The sequence below is a fragment of the Oculina patagonica genome, chromosome 9 (genome assembly GCF_052425735.1).
Source record: "Oculina patagonica isolate OP01 chromosome 9, crgOcupat, whole genome shotgun sequence".
In the NCBI taxonomy this organism is placed as follows: domain Eukaryota; kingdom Metazoa; phylum Cnidaria; class Anthozoa; order Scleractinia; family Oculinidae; genus Oculina; species Oculina patagonica.
In genome coordinates, this window is record NC_135766.1 from 8,843,302 (window position 1) to 8,854,154 (window position 10,853).

A 10,853-nucleotide genomic window follows, 5' to 3' on the forward strand; every position below is an offset into this window, starting at 1 on the left:
CTGTAAGTATCCAAATATTTTGAGCCCTCGACTACACAGGACTTACATGTAGTTGTCTAATTACTGTATATCATAAGATCTTTGGTTGACCTTGGGGGAGGTAGTGGAGTTAAAAAGCAATGTAATAATTTGAATTTGGATTGGTAATGCTGAAACTGGTGGTACTGTAATTCTTAAGTATAGACGTTAAAATCGTGATTGCAAGCAATATGCAATACCAATTTCATTCTTATGTGTTGTATGCTGCGTACAATTTATAAGAACAGCTATAATGTTAAAATTAGTGAAATATTCTAAAGCCAGATTAAATTTGCAGTATCCATTAGGTACCATGAAGCAACCAAATTGTGACTCATTTGCTTACTTTGTGAACTTCATGACGAATGGGCAACATGACTCCACAAAAATGTGTACAATAAAGCATACAAATTTTTAAAAGAGCAGTCAAAGTATTGATGCTTTTTTTCTTGCATAGTTTTATACACAAGCAAACATGATTCTATTTGTTCTGCGTAATCAAAGAACAAAACTGAGTTTGAGACACACAAACAATATTCTATCTTCCCAGAATTTTTGTTTTTTTATTTCTGTAAGTGAAGTGAAACCCCTTAAGAGGAAGGGGACTCAAAAAGACATGTAAAAGTAAAAAAGGTGCTATCATCCTTTTTTTGGGGGGGGGAGGGGGGAGGGGGGTGGGATGGGGTTACAGAATGTCCCTTCTTTGCTTCCAGTTAGTTTCACTCCGGTTTGCTTGTAGTTAGGTTCACCCCTGTTTGCTCGCAGTTAGCTTTATTCATCCGGTGTGCTTGGGATTAGCTTTCACTCTAGTTTGCTTGTGGTTAGCTTTCACTCCGGTTTGCTTGGCATTAGCTTATGGCAATATGCTGTAAACCCTTTGCTAAATGTATGACCTCTGCCATTTCCATTCAAAATTAAAATATAGGCAAATAGTGAAAATAAAAACAAATGAATGAATGAAAAAAGGAAAATTAACCATATTCTTAATGTAGATGTATATTATTTCCTATATACTCTAAATGTTAAGTGCTTTGCTAATTTACCACGTGATATGCCTATCTACCCCAACATGCAGCCCTACTACCACCTCCTTATCTACGAAGGTTACATAATTACCCGTTTTGCAGCATAATTTCCCATCCAGACTTCTGGATCATAATGCTGTCGGTGGAATTAAAACGTTTTGATTGATTTTGTTTGTTCTCGGCTTATTTGGTGTTGCTGTATACGGTACTCCCATATAAGGGCTATACGGGTATGTGCTGCTCAACAGGGTATGCCTTTTGCCTCTCTGACTCTGAAACAGGGTATACAAATCACTCTTTTGACTGTGGAACACTATCAAGTTTAGCTATGAAAATCCGCTCCTCTCATTGGTTTTTCTCCAAGCCACAGACAAAGTCAAGTGAGCGCTTTGTGATGTACGCTAGTGTTTTTATATCTATCTTCATATATTTTTCATTGTGGATATTGTCTGGAACAGGGTACCTATTTTGCACTGTTTGTCTGGAACAGGGTCGCAAATTGAGCCGTTTTTCTCTGGAACAGGTCCAGAGTCTCAGCGACTCAGTGGCACACCCCTTGAGTAAATTTTAGGGAGTACCTCTTCCCCCCCCCCCCCCCCCCCGGGACACGGTAAAAAAAAGTAAGTAACAATATTAAAATTTATAAAAAAAAAATAAAACGAATATTATATTCTTAGCCTTAAAATTGTACAATGGCTTGAATTCAGGTTTCAATAAAGTGCAAAATAATTAACTGGGGAGCTCCGCTTTTAGGCTTGCCTAAATCTATATATTATAGTTACCTAGTACTAGAAGATGATTTTCCATGTTCTATAAGAAAATAATGCACGCTTGAGGTCTATAAAAGCTGCTAGTGGATGCCCGAGCCGTAAGGCGAGGGCATTCAGCTGCTTTTCTAGTGGGTTTAGAATATAGTATATAGAATATTAGAATATAGTATTAAAAAGAACACAGAACTTACAAGACTCGCGGCCGCTCACGGCATTTTTACAGACGCACGCAAAATCGGTAAAGTGAAAGTTTAGTTTATTCTTTTCTTTGGCGGCTTCTTTATAAATAAACCAAGATACCATTTCATTCATATTTCCTATTTATAGTCCTTTCACCGACTACCAAAAGATTCTTACAAAGACTGCAAATCTAGTTGAAATAGTTACGCATTAAAGTTTGGTTAAGCCAACTTAAATTTCATTCAAATGAAAAATTTTCATGCGTTCGTTTCGCAGAAAGTTTTTCAAATTCGCCTCTAATTTTCATTTTAAAAAAACAAAAGTGGAGTGTTCTGTCTTCATATATTGTGGCTAAAAAAAGGTTTCTAACCTCAAAGCGTTTCTAGAGTCCGGCTTGTTTTGCTAAATAATTTCCAATCAATTTCGGGCAGCTCACGGCAAAATAGTGGCGTACATAACTCCAAAGAAAAACAACAAATTTCAACGATTCTTTCTTCATCTGTCGCTTCCTTTGGCACAGTTTTACTTCCATTTAAGCAGGTAAAACGTTTCTGATAAAAACTTGCTGCTTGAAAGCATCATTTAAACAACAAAACAAGAGAATATAGGCGCAGTTGACGAAGTCGCTCAGAGAAATTCGACAAACAATTCGCACATCAGGGGTACCGGGCTTCTATAGTTTTCAGCTATGTTCTATTTAAGAATGCCGGTCTCTAAGAATCAGACAATTTCTCGATTTCGCGGCAAGAGGATGGAACTTCGATTTCTTTCATACTTTTATGTTAGATAGGCTAGGGAATAACTTAAATCACTGTATAGTTCTTTCGATTGAATATCCTTTTATTTTAAAGAAAAATGCAAATAACAAAAATCCGTTAAAATCGTCATTTGAGGCGCTAAATTATTCATGATTTTTGCACGAGTTTGAGAGCCTCGCGTGCAAAAACAAATCACTCTACCGTCTTTTAAACACTCAAACCATATTTAGCAATCTTTAAACATCTACTGAAATGATTTTGGGAAATATTGCGTTGTTCTTTGTAGACAAAATAATTTTATTTCGAAGGCATACAATTCACTGCCGTAAAAGTACTTGGTAAATAAAATTAATTTTCACCATGTGCGAAACCTTCAAATCGTTTAAGCTTCTGGTGGTTGAATGTTAGAAGAATGGTGTATAAATCCCTGTAAAAATTTCTCCGGGCAAATGATTAAAAGCGACGTGAGATCTTTTCGAATTCGGTTAAATATGCAAATATTTGACCTTCCGCGGTCAACTTTGAAGTTACGGGTCAGAAATAATTTTTGTTCCGTGTTCCAAGTCCTAACCCATTAAAGACCAAATTAAGCATATGAAAAAAAAATATGTAATTTTCTAACCTTTATCTGCTGTAAAAGGTAGGTTCGAAGGCCATTTTAGCATGATTACGGCTCTTATCATTCGTCGCATCTGAGCTTCGTTTTCCTTCCGCGGTCAACTTTGAAGTTACGGGTCAGACATGAATGACATGAATATTTCAATCCGTGCACAAGTCTTAACCATCTTGGGTCAAAATAATCACACGCAAAAACATTATGAAATATTCTAACCTTAATCTGCTGTAAAAAGCAGGTCCGAAGGCATTTCAAGCGCGATTCCGGCTCTAAGCATCCGTAGTAATTTGAGCTTCGTTTGTGTAAGTATGTCATATTTAGTGGTCGAAATCCAATCTGTGATCAACTTTCGGCGCTTCTCGTCACCACTGCATCTTCTTCGACGGCATACGCCGATTGTTATTATTGCCTCGTTAATAGTACACAAAAAAATAACATCTGATCGCTAAACGGCATGATGTCGGCGCTTACAGTAGCTTTATACAGTCCCATCTTGCAATGGGCCGTCTGTTCGTCACGCAATACTGTGTCATGGACATTTTTTAGGGGGTGATAGGCGGGTGTGGGAAAGGTTGAATTATGCGGAAATGCTTGATTTAATACTTTATGACAAGTACGTACTCGAGCCAGCAACAACAACAACAAGTACAGTGATATCTTTTGGCAGACAAGATAAAGCACACATACTGTCAGTTGATAAGCGTTTGGTACAGAGTAATGCAATGCAACTGTTCGCGAATTCGGTTGCTCGCGCGGGGTTGGTTGTAATACCGGGGGGTGGAAGGAGGATATAAATCTTTACTAAACAAGTAGAGTTTTTAAGTAGTTATTCCCTTTTTTACTGTAGAACCGAAAACGAAGAGAAAAACTCGCGTCTATGTTTTTTTTTTTTTTGGGGGGGGGGGGGGGGGGGATGAGGGCGGGGGGGGGTTCTTGGTTGGTTGGTTGGTTAGCAAAGTTTTATTTTTTTTTTCACAAAGATACCTAACCAAATATCGCATGTCCTTTATAAATGGTTAATGATAGAAGTAACCATAAGTTTTGATTTTTTTTTTCGTGATCGAGTGGCACCTTAATAAAAACATTGCATCGCAATCTTTTTTCGCCCTACGGTAAATCTGGGTGACCTGTGGCTTCGGGTGGTCATTCGTCAACCTGTAACAAAGTACTTTCTTGGGGTGCCGTTTTGAACATACTGTCGAATTCATGATGTCTAAATTCAACAATAACTAATTTGAAGTTTAAACGAAATTCAAACATGTTAAAAAAACTTAGTGCTAAAACTCTTTGCTAAAAAGGATATAAGCAAATTGCTATGGCAATTCGGCGTGTGAAAAAATCGCCAAATTTAATTTAGTGGCTTCCTAAGTAAACAAAACCTTGGTCGTGCTAGTTATTGGCACCGTCTGTTTGCTTAAAGGCTGCGCGTGAACAATTTTTTCAAAGTTCAGTTTATTTCACTGGAAATGGAAGGTTGTTGTTCTTTTAAGGCCCTTGTTCGTGGAGTTTGCGGTTTTGATTCTAAAGATCGAAAGCGTCACACTGAAATCGCTCCTCTACTGTCGTGTGAGAAGGACATCAGCAGTCGCAAGTCCCAGTATTAATTTAGTTAACTCTAACATGACTCTTTCCCGTGAAAAACCAAACTTCATAAGTTTATAAGGCAGCTCTTGAAAACTTCGTTTTACAGTCTTAATATAGTAAAGAAGTAAATGGTTTGAACCCAGTATCAGGTCGTAAAGTGTGATCGTCCGGGTGAGAGTTGCTCTGAAAACTCGAACCTGCGATCAGGCTTTCTCCACCGCGAGAAAAATAACTCCTGGTCGCAGGTTATGAAAACTCCGGGATAGGGAATATTTCTTGAGGTTCTCGATCCATAAGTAGGGTATCATTTTGGCAATGTGTTCCGGGTGTGATCCTTAGATAGGGTACCTAAATTATATCAGCTAAAATAAACGCCCAGCTAAACGAAAAAAAGGTATCTTAAAACTGAACTTTTTGTTCAAGTATTAGTAAAGCGATTTTATAAAGATTTGTGTTTTGCCGTGTGCGGTTAGCCGTTATTTGTGTCGGCAAGGAACGCTTTTCCTCCCCTTGAATAGATTGTTATTTTTCGGTTTTGGGCCTTAACGAAGTTTTCAAGAGCTGCCTTGAAAACACCAAACAAATAGCTAGCTTCTGAAGTTTGGTTTTTCACGGGAAAGAGTCATGTTAGAGTTAACTAAATTAATACTGGGACTTGTGACTGCTGATGTCCTTCTCACACGACAGTAGAGGAGCGATTTCAGTGTGACGCTTTCGATCTTTAGAATCAAAACCGCAAACTCCACGAACAAGGGCCTTAAAAGAACAACAACGTTCCATTTCCAGTGAAATAAACTGAACTTTGAAAAAATTATTCACGCGCTGCCTTTAAGCAAACAGACGGTGCCAATAACTAGCACGACCAAGGTTTTGTTTACTTAGGAAGCCACTAAATTAAATTTAGCGATTTTTTAACACGCCGAATTGCCACAGCAATTTGCTGATCCTTCTTTTTAGCAAAGAGTTTTAGCACTGAGTTTTTTTTAACATGTTTTAATTTCGTTTAAACTTCAAATTAATTATTGTTGAATTTAGACATCATGAATTCGACAGTATGTTCAAAACGGCACCCCAAGAAAGTACTTTGTTACAGGTTGACGAATGACCACCCGAAGCCACAGGTCACCCAGATTTACCGTAGAGCGAAAAGAAATTGCGATGCAATGTTTTTATTAAGTTGCCACTCGATCACGAAAAAAAAATCAAAACTTATCGTTACTTCTATCATTAACCATTTATACAGGACATGCGATATTTGGTTAGGTATCTTTGTAAAAAAAAATAAAACTTTGCTAACCAACCAACCAAGAACCCCCCGGCCCCCACCCCCTCACCCCCCAAAAAACATAGACGCGAGTTTTTCTCTTCGTTTTCGGTTTTACAGTTAAAAAGGGAATAACTACTTAAAAACTCTACTTGTTTAGTAAAGATTTATATCCTCCTTCCACCCCCGGTATTACAACCAACCCCGCGCGAGCAACCGAATTCGCGAACAGTTGCATTACACTGTACCAAACGCTTAGCAACTGACAGTACGTGTGCTTTATCTTGTCTGCCAAAAGATATCACTGTACTTGTTGTTGTTGTTGTTGTTGTTGCTGGCTCGAGTACGTACTTGTCATAAAGTATTAAATCAAGCATTTCCGCAAGTAAAATTGTTATAGCCCCTCCGTTATCCCCCCTTTTCCCCTCCTCTTTCCCCCCTATTCAACCTTTCCCACACCCGCCTATCACCCCCTAAAAAAATGTCCATGACACAGTATTGCGTGACGAACAGACGGCCCATTGCAAGATGGGACTGTAAGCTACTGTAAGCGCCGACATCATGCCGTTTAGCGATCAGATGTTATTTTTTTGTGTACTATTAACGAGGCAATAATAACAATCGGCGTATGCCGTCGAAGAAGATGCAGTGGTGACGAGAAGCGCCGAAAGTTGATCACAGATTGGATTTCGACCACTAAATATGACATACTTACACAAACGAAGCTCAAATTACTACGGATGCTTAGAGCCGGAATCGTGCTTAAAAGGCCTTCGGACCTGCTTTTTACAGCAGATTAAGGTTAGAATATTTCATAATGTTTTTGTGTGTGATTATTTTGACCCAAAATGGGTTAAGACTTGTGCACGGGTTGAAATATTCATGTCATTCATGTCTGACCCGTAACTTCAAAGTTGACCGCGGAAGGAAAACGAAGCTCAGATGCGACGAATGATAAGAGCCGTAATCATGCTAAAATGGCCTTCGAACCTACCTTTTACAGCAGATAAAGGTTAGAAAATTACATATTTTTTTTCATATGCTTGATTTGGTCTTTAATGGGTTAGGACTTGGAACACGGAACAAAAATTATTTCTGACCCGTAACTTCAAAGTTGACCGCGGAAGGTCAAATATTTGCATATTTAACCGAATTCGAAAAGATCTCACGTCGCTTTTAATCATTTGCCCGGAGAAATTTTTACAGGGATTTATACACCATTCTTCTAACATTCAACCACCAGAAGCTTAAACGATTTGAAGGTTTCGCACATGGTGAAAATTAATTTTATTTACCAAGTACTTTTACGGCAGTGAATTGTATGCCTTCGAAAGAAAATTATTTTGTCTACAAAGAACAACGCAATATTTCCCAAAATCATTTCAGTAGATGTTTAAAGATTGCTAAATATGGTTTGAGTGTTTAAAAGACGGTAGAGTGATTTATTTTTGCACGCGAGGCTCTCAAACTCGTGCAAAAATCATGAATAATTTAGCGCCTCAAATGACGATTTTAACGGATTTTCGTTATTTGCATTTTTCTTTAAAATAAAAGGATATTCCATCGAAAGAACTATACAGTGATTTAAGTTATTCCCTAGCCTATCTAACATAAAAGTATGAAAGAAATCGAAGTTCCATCCTCTTGCCACAAAATGTTGGTACGAGCCCGAGTTTTCGTAGAAAACGAGGGCGAGTAGTCTAATTGTTTTAGTATAAATTCTCTGTGGTCCCATTGCACACAAAAAAATACAAGTGAAGCGTAAAAACTGTTTTATTGTGTCACATCAAGGAATTCAATGGGTTTCAAACAGTGCGCGCGAGGTGCACTGAAGCGTGTAGAAAAAATCACGTGTACAAGGCAGTTCACTTATTCATCAAAATTCATTCGAGCTTGCATGAAAGCATTGAAAAAGCTCTTTGAAAAGTTTTCAACATTAATCAATGATAAATTGGCTTTGAAAACTCCGGAAAACTGTCGGCTGCTTATCACTGCGGTGATCCGAAGTAGTTGTTGTTCACTATGGTCACCGAACAACCCTGAAATTGGAAATTTGGAGCTGATGCTTGGAAAAACGCCTGACTTGGTAGCGTGGTCGCCGGCTGCTGTACGTTCACGGAGAGTGAAAGATTTTCCAGTGGTGGACGAGGCAAAACTCCACAGCTCTGAGCCGTCTGAGAAATATCCACTGAGGTTTTTTGGGCCAGGCTGACCTGCTCATCTGATCTGCTGATGTTTTCTCCTCCTACGAAACTGCTTAGAATGGCAGACATTTTCTCCTTCTGTTGAAATGATGGTTTGTTGCTGTACGACTCGATGCTTGTGTCCGACTTGTGGCCAGTCACAGACTTGATGTGCCGGGTTTCCACGTTAGCTTCTGACAGAATAGTGACCGAGGTGGCCCTAACACAGTGGTTGGTAAGCGGAGGGATTATGTTTGCATTCGTAGACATCGTACGCATCATGGAGCTGAGGTAGCTTACTCCAAGTGGTGAATTGCAATACCAAACCGAATCCGCCTCTGGATTGAACTTGCCGGTTAACGCTCGTGGCCTCTGAAATAAGAACTCCATTTCGGGATTCAAGTGGCTGATGTAATTCTCTACCGTTTTTACGGGGCATCGAGGTGAGCCAGGAACTTCGAACATTTTGCCATCTGATTCATCTTCTTCGTCATTCAGCCCGCCTTGATGATTTTTAGTGGCGAAAACCGCGCCTGGGACAGCTTTTTGGAGCTCGTAAAACCGTTGTCCTCCAGGAGTTGTTCGCAGAACTAGCATTCTTTTCGTCATTTGCCGCTGGTTCTCCCTTCCTCGTTTACCAAAGTACAGTGTGACATAAAACCATGAAGTGCGGAGCAGCTGTGCGGGACATGTCGTGTTGGCCGGACCAAGTTGTTGTCGTTCAAATAACACTTCAATTTGCTCTCTCGTTATTGCACTTTTATGTACCACACCACCAACTTTTCCTTCGCGTCTAACTGACTTGGCGAAAGCATCCAAGGCATCGTTGGCTTGTTTAAACTGTGGGTCAGAAATAATCGACCAAGGCTTGTTATTGGGAGCACTCTTCAGGAATCTGTCGATCGCCGCTCGGATCGCTTTCAATGAGTAAATCTTGAAGAAACTGCCGTCTTTCTTGCGAATGCACAGGTAAAACTTTTTTAAACATTTAGATAACACTGGTTTTTCCATTTGTAGTATTGGAACAGTGAATTCAGAGCGAGTTGCTAGCCATTCTAAATCACAAATTAGCGCAGGAAAAAATAATTTAGTCAATTTTGCATTTCTCGAGTGAGTATTAATGAAAGTTTAAGCATATTTAACGGAGAAAAAAATGTCGAAAAAAATTTCATGCCGTTCCTTACCATTAAAGATTTTCATTCCATATTTTGTAGCTATTTTTGTTTTCTCTGGAACAGCTCTCTCGATTAAATTTTCAATTTCTTCTTCGGAAATGTCAGCAAATGGTCTTGTCGCCATTGTTGCCGAGTTTTCGTCAAGACGATTTTTGTCATATTTAACATGCTTCATGATTGGTCAAAATTTATAGAAGAACGATTTTCATTGGCTGTTTATGACTGTTTTCTATCAGCGAATAGAAAACAGTTGGAGAGCCAATCAAATTCACAGATTAACAATAGACAACGGTGAATTTATACTAATAACTATTGGAAAATAGCACAAAGAAAATACGTGCGCTGATTGGTTAAAAATTGTGTTTCTATTTACCTACTAGATGATGGTTTTCCATGTTCTATAAGAAAATAATGCACGCTTGAGGTCTATAAAAGCTGCTAGTGGATGCCCGAGCCGTCAGGCGAGGGCATTCAGCTGCTTTTCTAGACCTCAAAAGTGCATTATTTTCTTATAGGACATAGGAAAACCATCTTCTAGTGGGTTTAGAATATAGCATTAAAAAGAGCACAGAACTTACAAGACTCGCGGCCGCTCACGGCATTTACAAACGCACGCAACATTGGTAAAAGTGAAAGTTTAGTTTATTCTTTTCTTTGGCGGCTTCTTTATGAATAAACCAAGATACCATTTCATTCATATTTCCTATTTATATAGTCCTTTCTCCAACTACCAAAAGATTCTCACAAAGCCGACAAATCTAGTTGAAATATTTACGCATTCAAGTTTGGGTAAGCCTACTTCAATTTCATTCAAATGAAAAATTTTCATCAGTGCGTTCGTTTCGCAGCAAGTTTTTCAAATTCGCCTCTTATTTCGATTTAAAAAGAACAAAAGTGGAGTGTTCTGTCTTCAGATTGTGGCTAAAAAAAGGTTGCTTACCTCAAAGCGTTTCTAGAGTCCGGCTTGTTTTGCTAAATAATTTCCAATCAATTTCGGGCAGTTCACGGCAAAAGAAAAACAACAAATTGCAACGATTATTTCTTCATCTGTCGCTTCCTTTGGCACTGTCTTACTTCCATTTAAGCAGGTAAAACGTTTCTGATAAAAACTTGCTGCTTTAAAGCATCATTTAAACAACAAAACAAGAGAATAGAGGCGAAGTCAACGAAGTCGTTCAGCGAAATTCGACAAACAATTCGCACATCCGGGGTACCGGGCTTCTATAGTTTTCAGCTATGTTCTATTAAAAATAATGCCCGCTAGAATTCCATCGCGCGCA

At 38.8% G+C, this 10,853-nt stretch overlaps 1 protein-coding gene across 1 annotated transcript; it reads right to left on the bottom strand.

Moving 5' to 3' along the window:
* Positions 1 to 7,983: 7,983 nt before the first annotated feature.
* LOC144665720 (uncharacterized protein KIAA1958-like) lies at positions 7,984 to 9,658 on the bottom strand. The gene is made up of 2 exons (XM_078527012.1): positions 9,583 to 9,658; positions 7,984 to 9,453 (listed from the first exon to the last, which is right to left on the bottom strand). Exons 1-2 carry the CDS (start codon positions 9,596 to 9,598, stop codon positions 8,204 to 8,206), a joined length of 1,266 nt encoding a protein of 421 aa, XP_078383138.1. The 5' UTR covers positions 9,599 to 9,658; the 3' UTR covers positions 7,984 to 8,203.
* Positions 9,659 to 10,853: the final 1,195 nt, after the last annotated feature.